General features: G+C 44.2%; 1 protein-coding gene across 3 annotated transcripts in view; it reads right to left on the reverse strand.

Moving 5' to 3' along the window:
• KATNIP (katanin interacting protein) overlaps window positions 1–19116 on the reverse strand; it is a 171598-nt gene that overhangs the window by 107569 nt on the left and 44913 nt on the right. For all 3 annotated transcript variants that reach the window (XM_074965609.1, XM_074965608.1, XM_074965611.1), the window contains exon 6: window positions 4975–5097. In XM_074965609.1, coding sequence (XP_074821710.1) covers window positions 4975–5097 — 123 coding nt within the window. The remainder of the gene's footprint in view (window positions 1–4974; window positions 5098–19116) is intronic.

The following is a 19116-nucleotide window of genomic DNA, read 5'->3' on the forward strand; positions in this document are numbered from 1 at the left end:
ACCTGAAGGGACAAAGAAACTAACCTGAAGGGAAAGGCAGGGTTGAGTCCAGACTGGGACAGGGGACCAGTCTGTAAGAAGAAATAACTGGAACTCTGAGCTACAGAAGCTCTGCATCCAGTCTAATTCAACATTTAGGGTGAGAAATTACATTTTGTAACCAATTTTTTTAGTGGATCAAGCTTCGTTTGCGTGCTTTGTTTTATTTGCTTAGTAATCTGCTTTGTTCTGTTTGCTCTCTCTTATAATCACTTAAAATCTGCCTTTTATAGTTAATAAATTTGTTTTGTTTATTATCAAACCCAGTTTTGCAATTTGTAACTGGGGGGGGGAGACAGGGTGCATATCTCTCTTCACATTGAGGAAGAGGGTGAATTTTTATGAGCTTGCACTGTGCAGATTCTTCTATACAGCACAAGACAATATGCCTTTGGGTCTGCACTTTAAGGGAGGTGGGCACCTGAATACTGGAGCAAGTCCCTTAAGCTGAGTCTTCCCAGAGCTGATCTCAGTGTCTGTGTCTTTCTGCAGCTGGGTGTAACCCTGCCTGTGTGTGTGCTAGAGGGGGTTTAAGAGCCTGGCTCAGCAAGACAAGTTAAAGGGGGCCCATGTTGACAGAACAGGTGGGCTCAGTGGTATCTCAGCACATCAGATGGCACCTTGAAAGGGGGCAACCCATTATAGATGCCTAACTCTGGGCTGGAGTATGCTCAGAATTCACAACTGTGAACCCTCTCCTGGAGTTAGGGACCTAAACCGGAACAACCCTTTCTCAAGTAAAAAATGAAGAGAAGGTGCCACCCTCCTTTATACCCAAGAGTGCAGTCATTAGAGCACTCACCCAGGAAGTAGGAGATCCAGGTTAAGTCCCCATTCTGCCTGATTCAGAGCAAGGACTTGAACCTAGGTCTCCCAATTGCATCTCCTAACCACTGGCCTATGGGATATTCTGGGGTGGGGGTGGGGGCTGTCTTTTTTAATCTCACCTGTTGAAATGGTTCAACTTTGGATGAAACACTGAACTATTCACTGGAGCAGGGGCTGGAACGCAGGTCTGCTATGGGAGTGTGCTAATCACTAGGCTATCCAGTCACACTCTCTCTGACCTCCTAAATATTAAAATATTTTACACAAAGTGGAACAACTTGAACAGGAGAGAATGAGAGAGCCCCACCCCAGCATACCATCTATCTTAGGGCACTCAGCTAGGAAGGGGGATTCAGCTAGGAAGCAGAGCAGGGATTTGAAACCAGGTCTCCTGCATCCTAAGGGCGTGCTCCAACCATCGGCTATTGGGGACACCGCCTCAGCTGGCTTTTTGTGAGGGGCAAGATTTGGTACGCATGTTCTTAGGCAGCTTCTGAGCATATCTACCAGATCAGACGAGACAGGCAGGGGAATGTCTAGCTTGTGAATGTTGCTGGGGTTTAGGCAGGAGTTAAGTGCCAAGCTGCTCAGCAGTGTTGGGTTTCAGGAGGCTGTGTGCAGGCCCAGAGGCAGAAATTTAGTTGCCAGGGGGACTTTACCAGAGGAAAATTAGACACCTATAGACTTTAGGCACCAACAGATTACATGGCAGCTGAACTGTGGTTCTGTGAATGTCAGTGGTGCCTAAACACTGCACTTAGGCGCTTAGCTGCTAGCTTAAATCTCCCTTGTAAATCTAGCCCTAAGTATCCCAAGCTGGGTATCCAATAACTGAGGCACTCAAAATTCATGCACCCTTTTATAAATGTTGGCCAAAATCTCTTTATATCTCAGATCCCCATTTGTAAAATGAGATTAATAATTCTTTCCGGGGTGCTGTGAATATTAATTCTTTAAAGTATGTGAGACTCAGATATCATGGTGAGCAGCATAGCAGAAAAGTTGTGAGGAAATAAGTAATTCCCTATTCAGTGCAGGGTTTGGACGGTGTGCAGTAAATAAATCCTGGTGCCATATAATGAATAATGAGGTTAAAAAGCAGTGCTGAACAGCTGCCTCATTCAATAAGCACCATCCATCAGAGTGAAGGAAGCCAGCTTCAGCAGTGTTACTGAGCATGCTCAGTCTCTGTGAGTATGTTCAGTACAAGCCAAGCGGCAAATCTGGGTGGGCACATGACCCCACATGCCCCCCACCCAGCCAACTCTTTGCCTCTGCTATGCAATGAGGGCTCAGTTCTGCTCCCTTTACTCCCATTGACTTTAGTAGTATATGATTGGGACCTGAATGAGACAGCAACCCTGTGGAAAAAAAAACACAGACTATATCCGTGTGCATTGAAAACTGGCATTTCTGTATTATTAATAATACTTTCTATTATAAGACTTAGTTTTCAGCTGCTTTTTACTTTGACAAACTGTGACCATTCAGGCTGAAGTTTTCCATGCTGGGTATCAAGCTCGGGCTGTATTTTTTTGGAAGATTTCAGCAAAAAAGTTCAGCCATTTCCCAAAAAGGTTAAGGAAAAATATGTTGCTTTGCCCACATAACGTTTTTTTAAAGCTGTTTCAATGAGAAACTCTAATGCTTCCATTCTTTGGATCAAGGAGTTAAATTTGGCAGAGCGTTGCCCTGGTGTCAGCTTTTTGCTGTCCCTATGAAAATTCTCCCTAATTTGGCCAATGTATAAGTCTCTGAAGATCTTAATGCACACAAGTTCAACAGAGTCTTGTTAGAATTTGGAAGCTAATGTCTCCCAAGATTTTATTTGTACTGAGCATGCATCATCCCAGGATAGCCACGGTTGAGCTGGACTTGCCCTGCAATTGCTCCTCTTGGATGCCAAGAACAACTAGGATGCCAGGCACAAGAACTAAGTGCAGGGATACTGTCTCTACTGGTGCTCTCAATGTTTCCTCTGCTGGTGCCCAGGCAGTGAGGAGGAGAAAGAGGAAGCAGCCACACTGGAATGGTAGTGAAAGGAGAAGACTGGAATGAAGACCCAGAAAAGAGAGAAGGAACTGGGACAAGAAGCTGAGGTGGAGATGGACTGAGACAGGTTGGAGGGATCAGTGGGGCAAAAGGGATCAGGCTTGGGGGAAAACAGGGGCAGAATGGTCTATAACTTCCCCTCAGAACCTGGAATAGAACCCAGGATTCCTCTAGTGTCAACATTCCTCTGATAACAGCCAGCAACTGTGAAATCCACTAATAAAATGTATGTGTAACAGGGTAGCTGGCCCTGTAAATGAAATTAGGCCCAGGTCCCCCGTCCAAGTACAGGTGCCCTAGTTTGATGTAATTAGGAGGGAGAGCTGCCCTGAAAGTTATAAATAAGACAGCCCAAAGACATGAGAGCATTCAGAACCCAAACTAGAAGAATTCAGAGTCCAGAAAAAGCTCAGAAGAAGAGCAGAGCTGTGTTGAAAACTTCAGGAAGTAGATGCCCCTGAAGGAGGGAGCAGGGAGCATTTTCTTATTGAGCAATGGATCCAGGTCATGTTGGTGGAGGTGGGAAGACAGCTGCGGGAGGGTCACTTACAAACTTTCCCAGGCCAGAGAGCCATGCCCAGAGAGAGCTGAAGGCTGACAGCCACAAAGGCAGATGCCTGCTGGCTCTCTAAGCTGCAGAGCTGAAGCCAGAGGGATGAAAGCTGGGGAATGATTAAAGGGTGAGCCCACTGATGTCTCCAGGCAGAAGCTAGAAACAGGGTGGAGAAGCTCCCTAGCTAGAGGTGCTGGGGTGAGGTGTGGTAAGAAATGCCAGAGCCATGCTGAAGCGCTGGGGCATGGTGAGACACACTGGAACTGTAGTTGATATGTTGACAGACTGGTGGAATTTGAAAGATTGACTGTGCTGGGAAAATCTGGATTATGATTTCTGGACCTTCTGCAATAAATTAACCCTGTAAAGGGCTATTTATTCTCTGAAAGCCTGTATGGAGTTACTGGGATGCTGGAAGAAAGGGCAAACTGAGGCAGATGCACCAGTCATTTCACAGCCTACCACAGGATGGTGCGTCTTATCACATATGGTGGAGTAGGTGATCCCCTGTAAAAAGTGGAATGGCAAGTTCCTGGAAAGGGAAAATTGAGGCATTGGAACACTGCAGGACCATGTGAGGGCATGCCCTGGAGGTAGTTGTTCTTCGACATTGTGCTTCACCTTCCTCACAATACAGAGAATGACAATTTACTACTGCTAGCAGTGACTTTGTTAGCTCAAGTGGCAGCAGTCCATGCTGTAGATGTAAAACTTTTAACTTTGCTGATGAATCATGTAGGAGTCAATATGGGGTTCCACATGATGGAAATCCTGTTTTCTTCAGCTTACTTTTTTTATAAATTTAGGAAATTACACACAAAAAAAACTATAAACATTAAAAGAACACTCAGGTTGCAAAGTCAAGCAGTCAGAAGTTAGGAAATGCCAGTTAGGAATGCATTGTGGTACAGTCTCTAATTACATCATTACAAGCTTTTTTTTTCTTTTTTTTTTTGGTAACTGGATTTAATTCTCAGGCCTATGTTATGTAGGAGGTTAGAGTAGAGATCTAATGGTTCCCTTCTGGCCTTAAAATATAAATCTATGAATATCCCTGGTGAATCAGGAAAGCTGGGCTGCAGGAGGCATGAGTTAGGCTCTGGTGGTGAAATTGGGCTCCGGGGCACCACTGGGGCAGGCAAGGACAGTACAGTTTCGGGGTGAATATGGGGCTGAGTGAGCTGCTGCAGTGAGGTGCACCAGGGGAACAGAGTAGGGAAGTACGACAGAGGAGTCAAAGGGCCAGAGGGATCAGGGACATAGGAGGGGGGAGAGGCAGAGATTTCAGGCTAGAGAATTTGGTTGAAGGGCATGTGTGTGTACATGTATGTGTACGCATGCGGACAGGGGATGGCCTGAAGCTATGAAGAAAGCCTGGGACTCTCATCTTCCTGAAAAGGAAATGGTTTCAGTTCCAATCACCCTGAGAAGCTTTTGATAAAAATTGTTCTATTATCAGATTATTTTTAAAGTTTGGCAAAACATAAAAGGCCGTACCATACCTTTACATCATCAATACTTAAAAGTATTCTTTCCTTTTCCACATCACCGTGTACTTGGAGTTCTGGGTTCCGGGTTGTGAATTTAAAGTCACTGACAGGACTGCTTTTGGGAGACTTGAGATTCTGGAAGCAAAAATACAGAACAACTCACTGTAGCTTCACTTACAGGTACATTCCTTGCTCATAGACAATCAAGGGTGGATAGGATGTCTCTTGAAAGAGAAAAGAGAGAGCAATCCAATATACAATGGAGGTTTTACTTTTAAAAGAATTAGAAAATGTTTAGGGAAATTATCTTAGAAATATTATGAACACTTTAAACAATAAAACATACTTGAATTTAAAAACAAGGCAGCAAAGAGAAAGCACTCACACTGTATTCAGCCTGTGCTGTACAGGCATAAAGAACTTCGTATCTTTCTGTGCAAGGACCGAGACACCATGAGGTCTGCCTGCATTACGCCCCAGAAAGAGCGTGTGAAAGTGCCCCAGACCTACCCTGTACCCGCTGATAAATCCAACATATAGTCAACTTAAAGTGCTCCCCGGTGTAGGGAAGGCACACTGGGGAACAAGAAATCTCATTGCTGTCTGTGACTTTGTCACCCATGTAGCAAAAGGAGAGGCCCCGTACCACCTCTTCCACCCCTGTGACACACCCTGAACACCTGATACTGATACCTGTCAGCAGGATGCATCAAGATTTTGTCCTGAGTACTTCTGTGCATCAATCCAGGGGATGCTTGACATTCCCTATACTACTTCAATCAAGACATTGCCTCCTCTAAAGAGCCACATTCTATCTGCACCAAGGGGGGAACAGTAATCACCTGATTTCTACATGTGTTTTAAAAATATGAATAAATAAAATTAATTATAGATGTCCATACAGTGCTGTGGACACCTATCTCAGACATTAAAAATGACAACATAGACAAAGTTTCAGAGTAGCAGCTGTGTTAGTCTGTATCCGCAAAAAGAAAAGGAGGACTTGTGGCACCTTAGAGACTAACAAAATTATTTGAGCACAAGCTTTCGTGAGCTACAGCTCACTTCATCGGATGCATTCAGTGGAAAATACAGTGGGGAGATTTATATACACAGAGAACATGAAACAATGGGTGTTACCATAAACACTGTAACGAGAGTGATCAGGTAAGGTGAGCTATTACCAGAAGGAGAGAGGGGAGGAAAAAACCTTTCGTAGTGATAATCAAGGTGGGCCATTTCCAGCAGTTGACAAGAAAGTCTGAAGAACAGCGGGGGGTGTAGGGGGGTAATAAACACTGGGAAATAGTTTTACTTTGTGTAATGACCCATCCACTCCCAGTCTTTATTCAAGCCTAAGTTAATTGTATCCAGTTTGCAAATTAATTCCAATTCAGCAGTCTCTCGTTGGAGTCTGTTTTTGAAGTTTTTTTGTTGAAGAATTGCCACTTTTAGGTCTGTAATCGAGTGACCAAAGAGATTGAAGTGTTCTCCGACTGGTTTTTGAATGTTATAATTCTTGACGTCTGATTTGTGTCCAGTGATTCTTTTACGTAGAGACTGTCCAGTTTGGCCAATGTACATGGCAGAGGGGCATTGCTGGCACATGATGGCATATATCACATTGGTAGATGTGCAGGTGAACGAGCCTCTGATCGTGTGGCTGATGTGATTAGGCCCTATGATGGTGTCCCCTGAATAGATATGTGGACACAGTTGGCAGCGGGCTTTGTTGCAAGGATAGGTTCCTGGGGTAGTGGTTCTGTTGTGTGGTGTGTGGTTGCTGGTGAGTATTTGCTTCAGGTTGGGGGGCTGTCTGTAAGCAAGGACTGGCCTGTCTCCCAAGATCTGTGAGAGTGATGGGTCGTCCTTCAGGACAGGTTGTAGATCCTTGATGATGCGTTGGAGAGGTTTTAGTTGGGGGCTGAAGGTGATGGCTAGTGGCATTCTGTTACTTTCTTTGTTGGGCCTGTCCTGTAGAAGGTGACTTCTGGGTACTCTTCTGGCTCTGTCAATCTGTTTCTTCACTTCAGCAGGTGGGTATTGTAGTTGTAAGAACGCTTGAGAGAGATCTTGTAGGTGTTTGTCTCTGTCTGAGGGGTTGGAGCAAATGCAGTTGTATTGTAGAGCTTGGCTGTAGACAATGGATCGTGTGGTGTGGTCTGGATGAAAGCTGGAGGCATGTAGGTAGGCATAGCGGTCAGTAGGTTTCTGGTATAGGGTGGTGTTTATGTGACCATCGCTTATTAGCACCGTAGTGTCCAGGAAGTGGATCTCTTGTGTGGACTGGTCCAGGCTGAGGTTGATGGTGGGATGGAAATTGTTGAAATCATGGTGGAATTCCTCAAGGGCTTCTTTTCCATGGCAGAGCAAGTGGGGAGCGAGTTCCAAAACTGAGGACCACTCCTGGAGAATGTCCTGCCAGCAGTTCCCTCTCGTTTATATTGAAGGAGTTGCTTCTTAAGTGTCTCTGCTAATCTCAACAGTGACAGCATATTTTGGGCAGAGACCAACACACTGGATTCCATGCAGAAACTTACTGGAAGCTGATACAGATGACAGAGCATTGGTTTAATATGCTCCCAACAGGCAACTTCACAGCATAGCCTACTAGTTAGAGCACTGGACTGGCAGTCAAGAGATCTGGGTGCTATTCCTGACTATGCCATTGGCCTACTGGGTGACCTCAGACAAGTCACTTCAATGCTCTGTGTACCTCAGTTTCTTTATCTGTAAATTGGGGCTAGTGATATTTACTTCCTTTGTAAAGTACTTTGAGATCTACTAATGAAAAGTACAGTACTTTATAAGAGCTAGGTATTATTATTACTCTTAAGAAGCAGCCTGAAGAATTCTGAATGGTTCCAAAGTGTAGCCCAGGTAGAACATATTACAGCAATTTAAGGCCATGTCTACACTTACAAGCTTACAATGGCACAGCTGTACCATTGCAACCGTGCTGGTGCTGTAAGAGCACTTGTGTAGCTGCGTTATGCCAATGGGAGAGAGCTCTCCCGTCAACATAAAGCCAGCTTAACGAGCGGCAGTAGCTATGTTGGCTGGAGAGCGTCTCCCAAAAACAGAGCACTATGCAAACTAGAGCTCATGCCAGCAAAACTTACGTAGCGCAGGGAAGTCTTTTTTTCACATCCCTGAGCGACAAAAGTTTTGCCGACATAACTGCTAGTGTAGACATAACCAGTAGACATAAACTAGTAGTGAAGTGACAAAGACATGGACAGTTAAGGCAAAGGCTACCTCAGGGAGAAAAGATCTCACTTATCTTGCCAGATGCAGGGGGAAAAAACACTCTTGCTACAGCTGCGACCTGCCCTGAACATCTAACAGCCATCAAAATAGTACTTAAACTAGTACTCCAGCCTGCCTGACCTGATGGCCCCCTCCCTTTATTTGAAGCTGACTAAAGCGCTTAGTGCCACAAGTACTCCTTTTCTTTTTGCGAATACAGACTAACACGGCTGCTACTCTGAAACCTCTCAAAAAGATAAATGGAATTTCTAATACAGTTTGATCTGTCAGCAAGAATAATGCATCTATAAGTGCTACACTCTGAAAGGCTTGCAACTTGATGGTATAAGCAGCATAGGTGTCAAATATGCCTTGAAAATATATTTTTTACCAATTATAGTTCTCTCTCTGCCATTTTGATTGTTTGTGGCAAATAAGAATACCACCAATCCCACTATGCATATTCCAAACCTTTGGCTTCCTCTCCGAATAAAAGACAATGAGAATCAATATGCACATTCCAATAGGGGAGGCATCTTGTCTGGGAGCATCAATTAAGCTAAAGTTCAAGTATGCATTTTCCAGGAAAGGAGTCTTCCAGCTTTTGTTAGACTCTCAAACCAAAGAGACTCTCGGTCTGGTTATATAGAACCCCAGGGGTTGACAAAAAGGGAAAAACTGTTTAAGATATAACTTGGTGGGCAACCCACAAAAAGCTGAAGTTCCAGAGGTCAAACTGCCTACTACCCAAAGATCCATAATATATCTTTCAAATTAGAAACTATATATGTGTTTGCCTTATGATTGACATACACAGCTCTCTAGGTAATCTGTCTTGTTCCCTCAATGCTATGTCTCATATCCTATGGTAAGTCCTGAAAGATGTGCAATGAAAAACATTAGATGTAATCAAAGAATGTATAGATTATGTCCAGTAGATGTGTAGAGGAATTATAAAGGATTTTGTTAGTTTTCTTTGTAAATGATTGGTGCACACTAGAAGTGGTAGGAATTGCATAGCACAATAAGGAAAAGGGAATATTGAAAGATATAAGCACCTAACCAGAATATAACTTTGGAATATTACAAGCAATTGCTTAAAAAGGGATGATGTTGATGATAGTGGGGGAATCCCAACTAATAACCAGGGATAATGCTGAAATAGAATCCAGGAAATGAATTAAAGCCTCTGACTAAGAGAAGCATCAAACACATTTATTATAAACTGCCATCATCTATTGGATACTGACTGAAGCAGAGAGAAACTAAGAGGTGAACTTTGAGTGCCCAGTTGATCAGTGTCCAATAGAAAGTAAGAAGATTGTCTCCTCCAACAGACCCAGAAACAAGGTACATAAGCCAGAAGTCTCCATGTGGATAGGAGAGTTTGCTGAATACCCTGTGAACAGCTTCTTCTCTCCTCTGGAATTACAAAACTAAGAAGAGTTACTGAACCCATTGAAGAAACTACGAAATCAGGAGTGCTTCCAGCCACTTGGAGCAGTTGTATGGACTGATTCCCCCTCCTAGAATTAACAGAAGAAGTGGGCAGGTTTCATTTAAAAGATTATATTTTTCTTTCTGTTCTTTAATATTAATAACTAAAGGCTATCTTAATGAGGCTGCACCCTTTTTAGTGAGACCTTGTCACAGGGTGGCTGGCCTCTTTAAATGAAGCAGGTCCATCACCCATTTACCAGAACATGTGCTCCCAATTTGGCCAATTACAAGGATGTGGTAGCACCTTGGGCTATAAGGATCAGGGAGAATAAGAGGGGGAAGGTTTGTGAAGGAGGCTGTAGGAGGGCCCAAGCTGGAGACCCAGAGAGCAGGACAGGGCTGAAGGTGGCAGAGGGAGGTGCCTAATGACTCCCAAGCCAGAGAGCTGGAGCCAAAAATGAAAGAGCACTGAAGGTAGGGAAGCAGTGGATAGGGCTTACCCGCTGATGTCTCCATCCTGGAAAGCTGGAAAAGGTTAATGGAACAGGGTGTGATGGATGTTCCCCTGGTGAGCTGTGGGAGAAGAAGGGAGTGCCCGCTAGGAAGAGCAGGGTTTTAATTCCAGCTAGAGGAGCTGTGGTGGCCGTCCTGGCAGAAGAAAAGCCCGGGTGTGACGGAAGATGCTGGGGCATGGTATGTGCTATGCTGATGGGTTAAATGATGTGGGATACTAAGGACTATATACAATGGGGGTGAGAAATGGACTGTGTTTTGGGACTTTTGTTACAGATTATTTGCTCTAAGATTTTGTAATAAACTGCTCCCAAGGAGGGATATTATTGACACGAGAGTTTCCCTTGGAGTACTAGGGACCCAAGAGGTCCCTAATGTGATAACTGACGTTTGCACTCACAGACACAGGGGGCACACGGGGATGAGGGGGGATATTGCTGACAGACCTCCAGTAATCCTATTTTGGATTTTAACTTATCAATGTTATATGCATGCAAGCAAATTGGCCCAAGAGGGATTTAAAACAGTAAAATTTATGCAAGTGCTTTTGATATTTAAACTTGTCCCTTTCATCTGAAACTATTCAAATAGCAGGGACCACACCCTTAGAAGTGACTTAAGACATCCTTACTACTTGGAGAATTACTGAAAGTATGATAAATGTGTTAGAGGAACTAAAGAATTGATGATTAATTATCATAAGTAAGTGAAATAAGAAATTTTAGTGATTTGTGGTGTTATATGGTATAATTGCTAAGCCTCAACCCTGGCCCATGACAATTGCTAGAGAGACTGTATTTGTGTGTTCAGTACATGCTTAGAATATTTGGTGTACCTAAACTTGATCTATACATTGTTGAATATATATACTTATGTGCTTCTGGCTGAATTAATAAATTGTTGATTTAAGAACACCAGGTGTCCCGATTTGAGAAATACTGTCCAACTTAAAAGTTGACCTGAAAAGAACCGAGTGTTTAAAATTAGTAAACTAATGCTCTCTGGGCTCACTAAAAAGGGGTTATCCTAATTAAATTCTATTCATGGTCATGCTAAAAGTATTATGGGTATTGCCATTTCAGTGGCTGGTCTCAGACCTACGAAGCACCACATGATTATAAAACATTATTGCTTACATCTGTCATCTAAACAGGAATTCTGGTTTAGGATATGCATTCATAGAATCATAGAATATCAGGGTTGGAAAGGACCTCAGGCGATCATCTAGTCCAACCCCCTGCTCAAAGCAGGACCAATTCCCAGTTAAATCATCCCAGCCAGGGCTTTGTCAAGCCTGACCTTAAAAATATCTAAGGAAGGAGATTCCACCACCTCCCTAGGTAACGCATTCCAGTGTTTCACCACCCTCCTAGTGAAAGTTTTTCCTAATATCCAATCTAAACCTCCCCCCACTGCAACTTGAGACCATTACTCCTTGTTCTGTCATCAGTTACCACTGAGAACAGTCTAGATCCATCCTCTTTGGAACCCCCTTTCAGGTAGTTGAAAGCAGCTATCAAATCCCCCCTCATTCTTCTCTTCCGTAGACTAAACAATCCCAGTTCCCTCAGCCTCTCCTCAAACTCATGTGTTGCAGCCCCCTATCATTTTTGTTGCCCTCTGCTGGACTCTTTCCAATTTTTCCACATCCTTCTTGTAGTGTGGGGCCCAAAACTGGATACAATACTCCAGATGAGGCCTCACCAATGTCGAATAGAGGGGAACGATCACGTCCCTCGATCTGCTGGCAATGCACCTACATATACATCCCAAAATGCCATCGGCCTTCTTGGCAACAAGGGCACACTGTTGACTCATATCCAGCTTCTCGTCCACTGTAACCCCTAGGTCCTTTTCTGCAGAACTGCTGCCGAGCCATTCGGTCCCTAGTCTGTAGCGATGCATGGGATTCTTCCGTCTTAAGTGCAGGACTCTGCACTTGTCCTTATTGAACCTCATCAGATTTCTTTTGGCCCAATCCTCTAATTTGTCTAGGGCCCTCTGTATCCTATCCCTACCCTCCAGCATATCTACCTCTCCTTCCAGTTTAGTGTCATTTGCAAACTTGCTGAGGGTGCAATCCACACCATCCTCCAGATCATTTATGAAGATATTGAACAAAACCAGCCCAAGGACTGACCCTTGGGGCACTCCACTTGATACCGGTCGCCAACTAGACATGGAGCCATTGATCACTACCCGTTGAGCCTGACAATCTAGCCAACTTTCTATCCACCTTATAGTCCATTCATACAGCCCATACTTCTTTAACTTGCTGGCAAGAATACTGTGGGAGACCATGTCAAAAGCCTTGCTAAAGTCAAGGAACAACACGTCCACCGCTTTCCCCTCATCCACAGAGCCAGTTATCTCATCATAGAAGGCAATTAGATTAGTCAGGCATGACTTGCCCTTGGTGAATCCATGCTGACTGTTCCTGATCACTTTCCTCTCCTCTAAGTGCTTCAGAATTGATTCCTTGAGGACCTGCTCCATGATTTTTCCAGGGACTGAGGTGAGGCTGATTGGCCTGTAGTTCCCAGGATCCTCCTCCTTCCCTTTTTTAAAGATGGGCACTACATTAGCCTTTTTCCAGTCGTCCGGGACTTCCCCCATTCGCCATGAGTTACATTAAGAACATGTAAGTGATTTTTATTTTGGATGGAAGGTTCTATTTAACTTTCTGAAGAGGTTTGGAAGCATCTTAGCCTTCCTATGCCTGGTTTTGTGTTTGTCCTCCCTCCAACACACAGGACTTTTGTTTCCATCTTCCACACATACACAAGAATAATATTTGCTGTTTTCCACCTCTTTAGCCAGCAACTTTGGGTTTTTTTCCTCTACTGTTACAACCTTTTATAGTGTTGGTTATGTTTCTTATGTAGATACCCATCTATATAATAAGCACAAAAAAAATGTATCTTTGGAAAAAAACTTCTTGTTTTTCTATAAAAACATACAGCCAAGATTTTCAAAATAGTTAGGCTTCTAAATCCATATTGCCTGTTTTGTTACAACAGACATGTGAGGTGCTTACTCAAGCATGAGAGGAATGCAGCTAAATAAGATTTATTTTTAAGAACTTGCATTCCCCAGGGAAATCAAGGGGAAGTCCTTTATTTTACCACTACCACAGAATCATAGAAATGTAGGCCTGGAAGGGACCTCAAGTCTGTCCCCCTGCCATGAGTGTGTGTGTGTGTGTGTGTGTGTGTGTGTATATATATATATATATATATATATATATTCTCAACAGTGTACATAGATCAAGTCCCCCTGCAATGAGGCAGGCCCAAGTGTACCTTGACCTCTTTATTTGTCAAGACGAGGTCTAATAAAGAATTCCCATGTTGGCTACAATGCTTTTTGAGTTAGAAAACTTATCTATAATGTTTAGAAATACCAAGGATGTTTTGGTACTGGGAGCATGAGACCTCCAGCATATTTCATTCAAATTGAAATCCACCATGATCACAGAGATAGGTGTGTAAGGAGCTGGTTATCCTGTTCCCTAGTGTGATTTGGTGGTCTACAGCAGACACCAACCAATACCCCATCTTATGCTTTATATGTTAGGACACTGATGCATTAGCATTCAAGATAATTTTCTTCTGTGTTAATCCTTGTGCCATTTTCTACTTAGAGTGCCACTCCTCTTTTTGCTTCAATCCTTCCTAAATAGGTTGACCATTGATTTTCAACATTCCAATCATGGGAATCAACCCACCAGGTTTCAGTAATACCAGCTAGATCAAATTTGTGCTTATGAATGAGCAATTCCACTTCTTTTTGTTTGTTACACAGGCTCCTAGCACTAGTGTATAGACAATTCAAGAATTTCTTCTCTTCATGTCCTTTGGTTCCTTGATTAATTTTGTTTTAAATCTCTCCATTTTGTGCTGAGTCTGCATATCTTCCTCCTTTTTACACTCCCCTTTTGCTTTTAGCTAAATGCCCCCCTGACTACTCTAGCTAGCCTATCCCTGAGGAGAGTGGGTCCCCTTCTGTTGAAGTGGAGGCCATCCAGACTATACAGCCCGCTCCTCGCAGAAGATGGACCAATGTTTCACACAAAAAAACCTCTCCACTCTACCCCACTAGTGGGAGGACTGCTGACCTCTACAAGCCTAAAGGAAAGGACTGAGTGGGAAAAGGGGGCCAGCTGGGGAGAGCTGATTGTGGGCTGCAGCTAGCCTGAATTATAACCCAGCTCCAGTAAGAGGGCTGAGGAATCCTGATGTCCTAGAGTTCATGGCCAGAAGGGACCTCTAGATCATCTAGTCTGACCTCCTGTATATCACAGGCCACCAACAGCACCCGCACACTAAACCCAATAACCAAATTTGGACCAACCTAATACAGCCAACAGGAGATTAGACTATTATGTGCCACAGCCAGAGAACAGGATGGACCGAGGTGCATCAATGCCTGAGGCCCCTGTAATGGCAGAGAATGTATTGAGATATATGCAGATAGTCCCAGAAGTGACCACACCCCATGCGGCAGAGCAAGATGAAAATACCTAAAGTCACTGCTAATCTGGTTTGGGGAAAATTCCTTGCTGACCTCACACATGGTGATCAGCTAGTGCCTGAGCATGTGAGCAAGAACCAGCCAGCAAAGTGCCTGAGAGAGAGAGAAATCTGGGTGCCACCTTAGAGTATTGGCCCACTCCATTTAGTGTCCCATCGCCACCTGTGGCCATCTCTGACAATTTAGAGAAAGGAGACAAAAAACCCAGAGTACACTGAGAGGCAATCTCTCCATAACCCCTGCAGATGAACAGCTGAAGCCCTGAAGCATGAGATTTTAAGAGCATAAAACATGCAAGGAGAGTGAGTTTTGTAACCCAGCTCCAGGAGGAAAGCTGGAGACTCCCAAAATTGGGAGAGGAAGCCTACTCGAACCCATACAGACCCTAGAGAGGCTTGGACTTGAGGCGCTAAAGAAGATGTCTTTGCATTCTGTGAAAGAGTTAATAAATCAGACCCCCAAAAGGTGTACCTATTTGAGGTACGTGGGTCTGAGGAAATTATTGCAAAACCAGGAGGGAGCTGAGGGCAGTGCACCTGCAGTACTGCCAGGGACCATGCTCAAAGGCAGCCCCGTTATAGTAAGTAACCATTCTTTCTTCAAATGATTGTCCACAGATTCCACTCTTGCTGACTAACAAGCAGTTATGTATTTGCTTGGAGGAGAGTCTGAGGAGTCCTACTTGAATAGTGACTGCAGGGCAGCCCTACCAAAATCCAACCTGGGAGTCTAGTGAATGGTAAATGTGTGGATCAAGATCTGCATAGCTGGTCTGCATATTTCAGGAATGGGAATATTCCCCAAACAGGCAGAAGATAAGTCTTGATACTAGTGGAATGAACTCCAGTATGGCTGGGCTGTGGGCCTGTGAGTAAGCCCTTGAAGCTTTGATCGGTGCCTTGCTAAAAGCTGTGAGGCTCTAGCCCTTGGAGCTTCAATCAGCCCAACTATTTAAAATGTCTGAGTGACTAATCGGTCACTGGTGGTGAGGAGCTGACCTGAGCTAAGAGGGGAAGACTTGGTATAAAAGACACTTGCTAGGTGAAGTTCAGAGCTGCAAACAAAGACAGCTAACAGGAGAGTTTTGGAGGGAGTTTGAGGCTTTTCTTCCAGTTTCAGCACAACTTGTGATATCAAGATGGCTAGCGATGGAACAGTGGTGGTTACCTGCAATGTATATGCCATGTTCTCTTTCCTGCCTGAAAACAGAAGGGACTCCTGTGCATGAAGAGCAAGTTGGTGGCTGTGCTGGAGGAAAAGATTCTTGGATTGGAGGGGCAAGCTGAGATGCTACTAAGAATCAGTGAAGCTGAGGAGTTCCTAGACAACCAGATTCAGGTTCAGTTTCAGGTTCAAGGATGAATGGAGCTGGCCACAAAAGAACAGGTACGAGCGGAGGCCTGGAAGTTCACAACAACTAGAGGCAAGAGGTCACTGCAATGTTCTACACAGCTGGAGACAGATGAGGCTAGGCAGACATGGCCACCCAAGAAAAGAGAAGCAGGAGGAATTCCACACAGCTAAAGTTTCAAATCTATATCAGATCCTCAACATGGAAACTACAGAAGACACCTCTCAAGATCAGGCAGATCCAAGGGAATGGAGAGATGTATGGGACATATGCATGCATGGCAACTTGGGCCAACCTGTAAGAAAAACTAGCTTACCAGCAAGAGTTCTCCAACCACCCAAGGAAGACAGAAGATCCTTGATGGAGATTCAGCACTCGAAAGAACATTCTGCCAGGGACAAGCAGACAACAGGAGAGTGTGCTGTCTCTAAGGCTGGATAGACTTCTGAAGTCTACAGGCAAGGATTCATCAGTGATGGTTCATATCAGCACTATGACTCTGCATCATAAAATATCTCACAGCTAGTAAATTACTTCAGTAAACTTGGAAGTGTGCTGAAGAAGAATGTCCAAGCAATCTTCTCTGAGATTCTTCCTGTCCCACAAGCGAAGGAAGGCAGAAGATCCTGGAGGTGAATCACTGGTTAGCTAAGTGGGGTAGTGTGGAGGGCTTTGGCTATGTGGAACGTTGGTCCACCTTCTATGAAGAGAGGGGGCAGTGTAGTTACTGTGGCCTCCATCTCAGTAGAAGGTGGACCAATCTCCTAGTACAGTGGTTTTCAAACTTTTTTTTCTGGCAACCCAGTTGAAGAAAATTGTTGATGCCTACAACCCAACGGAGCTGGGGACGAGGGGTTCAGGGTGTGGGAGGGGGCTCAGGGCTGGGCCAGGGGGTTGGCTTGTGGGAGGGGATTAGGCCTCTGGGCTGGAGTGCAGGCTCTGGGGTGGGGCTGGGGATGAGGTGTTTGCAGTGCAGGAAGGGGCTCCCGGTTTGGGCGTGGGGTTGGGGCGTGGGTTTTCCTCTGGTGGCTCCTGGTCAGCAGTGCAGCCAAGGTGCAGAGGCAGGCCTCCCACCTGTCCTGGCACCATGGACCACGCTATGCCCCGGAAGCAGCTAGCAGCAGGTCCGGCTCCTAGGCAGAGGTATGCAAGCAGCTCTGTGTGGCTCTCGCCCACAGGCACCGCCCCCACCAGCACTCATTGGCTGGTTCATGGCCAATGGGAGTGCAGAGCTGGTGCTTGGAGCTGGGGCAGGGTGTGGAGCCCCGTGACCCCCCCCCCCCCGGCACAGGAGCCAGACCTGCTGCTGGCCACTCCCGGGGTGCAGCGTGGTGTCAGAACAGATAGGGACAAGCCTACCTTAGCTGGGCAGCACCGCCGATGGGACTTTTAACAGCCTGATCAGCAGTGCTGACCAGAGCCACTGTAATCCAGTGCCTTACATTTCTGTGACTCAGTACTGGGTCATGACCCACAGTTTGAAAACCACTGTCCTAGGGGACAAGCTGGCTAGACTAGTCAGGAAGGGGTTAAACTAACAGCAAAAGGGGAGGGTAAAAAGAGGGAAGCTCTGAAGACCAAAGGGGTGGGGAAGTGGCACTTGACATCAAAAACGGCATTACCTGTTTCCGTGCCACTGATAACTTAGAGGAAAATGATTGTAAATGGTTATGGATTAATGTCCTAGCAGATAAAGCACAATATGGGATACTAGTTGGAGTCTGCTACAGACCACCAGGTCACAAGACAGCCCAGGATGACTGCTTCCTTACACACTTGTTGAGAATGAAGGCATATTTAGGACCAATATGAATTGTAAGAGTCTATTCTGATAATGTTTAATGGCGTAAGCATACGTAGAACTGCACGGTGTAAAACTGCAAGGTAATCATGTTTGTGTGAAAAAAGAGAAAGTAACTAATACACTAGAAAAGATCAGTTTGAACTAACACTAAACCGGTACTGATAGGGGAGGAGATTTTTTCATGGAAATGAGACTAATATATATGTATAAGAAAATATAAACTTATAAGTAAGTCTGTGAAACAAAGGGAGGTTGAAGCTGTATTGAGTGGTGCTGGAGGCAACTGTGATGAGATCATCCTGATAAGATTCCCACTTGTAAGTAACTGATCACTACTTGCTGAGTGTTTTGCTTTAGATCCAGCAGCTGAGCAAATGAATCTCAATCTATAATGTGTAGGGGAAAAAAATTGTGTGATCATGGGAGACTTCAGTTTGAGTGACATAAACTTGAGGTGTCATACCGCCAGTACTAAAACAACCTGGAATTTCTAAATACTATAGATGACAATTTCCTAACTCAACATGTTGCAGCCAACTTGGGAGAATTCAATAGTAGACCTTGTCCTAACAGATAAGAGGAAGTGATCATAGAACTAAAAGATAATGGTAGCTTAGGTACATGTGATCAAGTCATGATCACATTTATAATGTGCAAGCAGAATAAAGTCCAAATCAGTAAGTATATATACTTAGTCCTTTAGTAGGGCCAATTGTGCAAAGCTGAAAACAGTTATGAGCCAAATCCGCTGGGAGGAAGAATTTAATCAGAAAAATGGGAATAATTGGGAATCATTTAGGAACACCTTACTAGATGCCCAAAAAGTCACAATTCCATAACTGAGGAAGAAGGTCATGTTGATTTAAAAAAACAACCTGATTTAGAAGGGAAGTGAAAGCAGCTATAATATATATAACAAATGGAAGACAGGGAAGTTAATAGTAATGAATATAAATCCGAAGTTAGGAACTGTAGAAAATTGATAAGGGAAGTTAAGGGACACAAGGAGAAATCTATGGCCAGCAGAGTTCAGGACAATAAATACATATTTTAAAAGATATTAGAAACAAAAGGAATCATGACAATAGTATTGGTCCACTACTAGATGGAAATGATAGAATTAGCACTAATAATGCAGAAAAGGCAGAAGTGTTCAATAAATATTTCTGTTGTGTTTTCTGTGGAAAAATAGACTATCAGTCTCATTATAAGGTGATGAAAACACTCTTTCCATTCCACTAATATCTCTGGAGGACGTTAAACA

This window comes from Natator depressus, chromosome 10 (assembly GCF_965152275.1).
Source record: "Natator depressus isolate rNatDep1 chromosome 10, rNatDep2.hap1, whole genome shotgun sequence".
NCBI classification, from domain to species: domain Eukaryota; kingdom Metazoa; phylum Chordata; order Testudines; family Cheloniidae; genus Natator; species Natator depressus.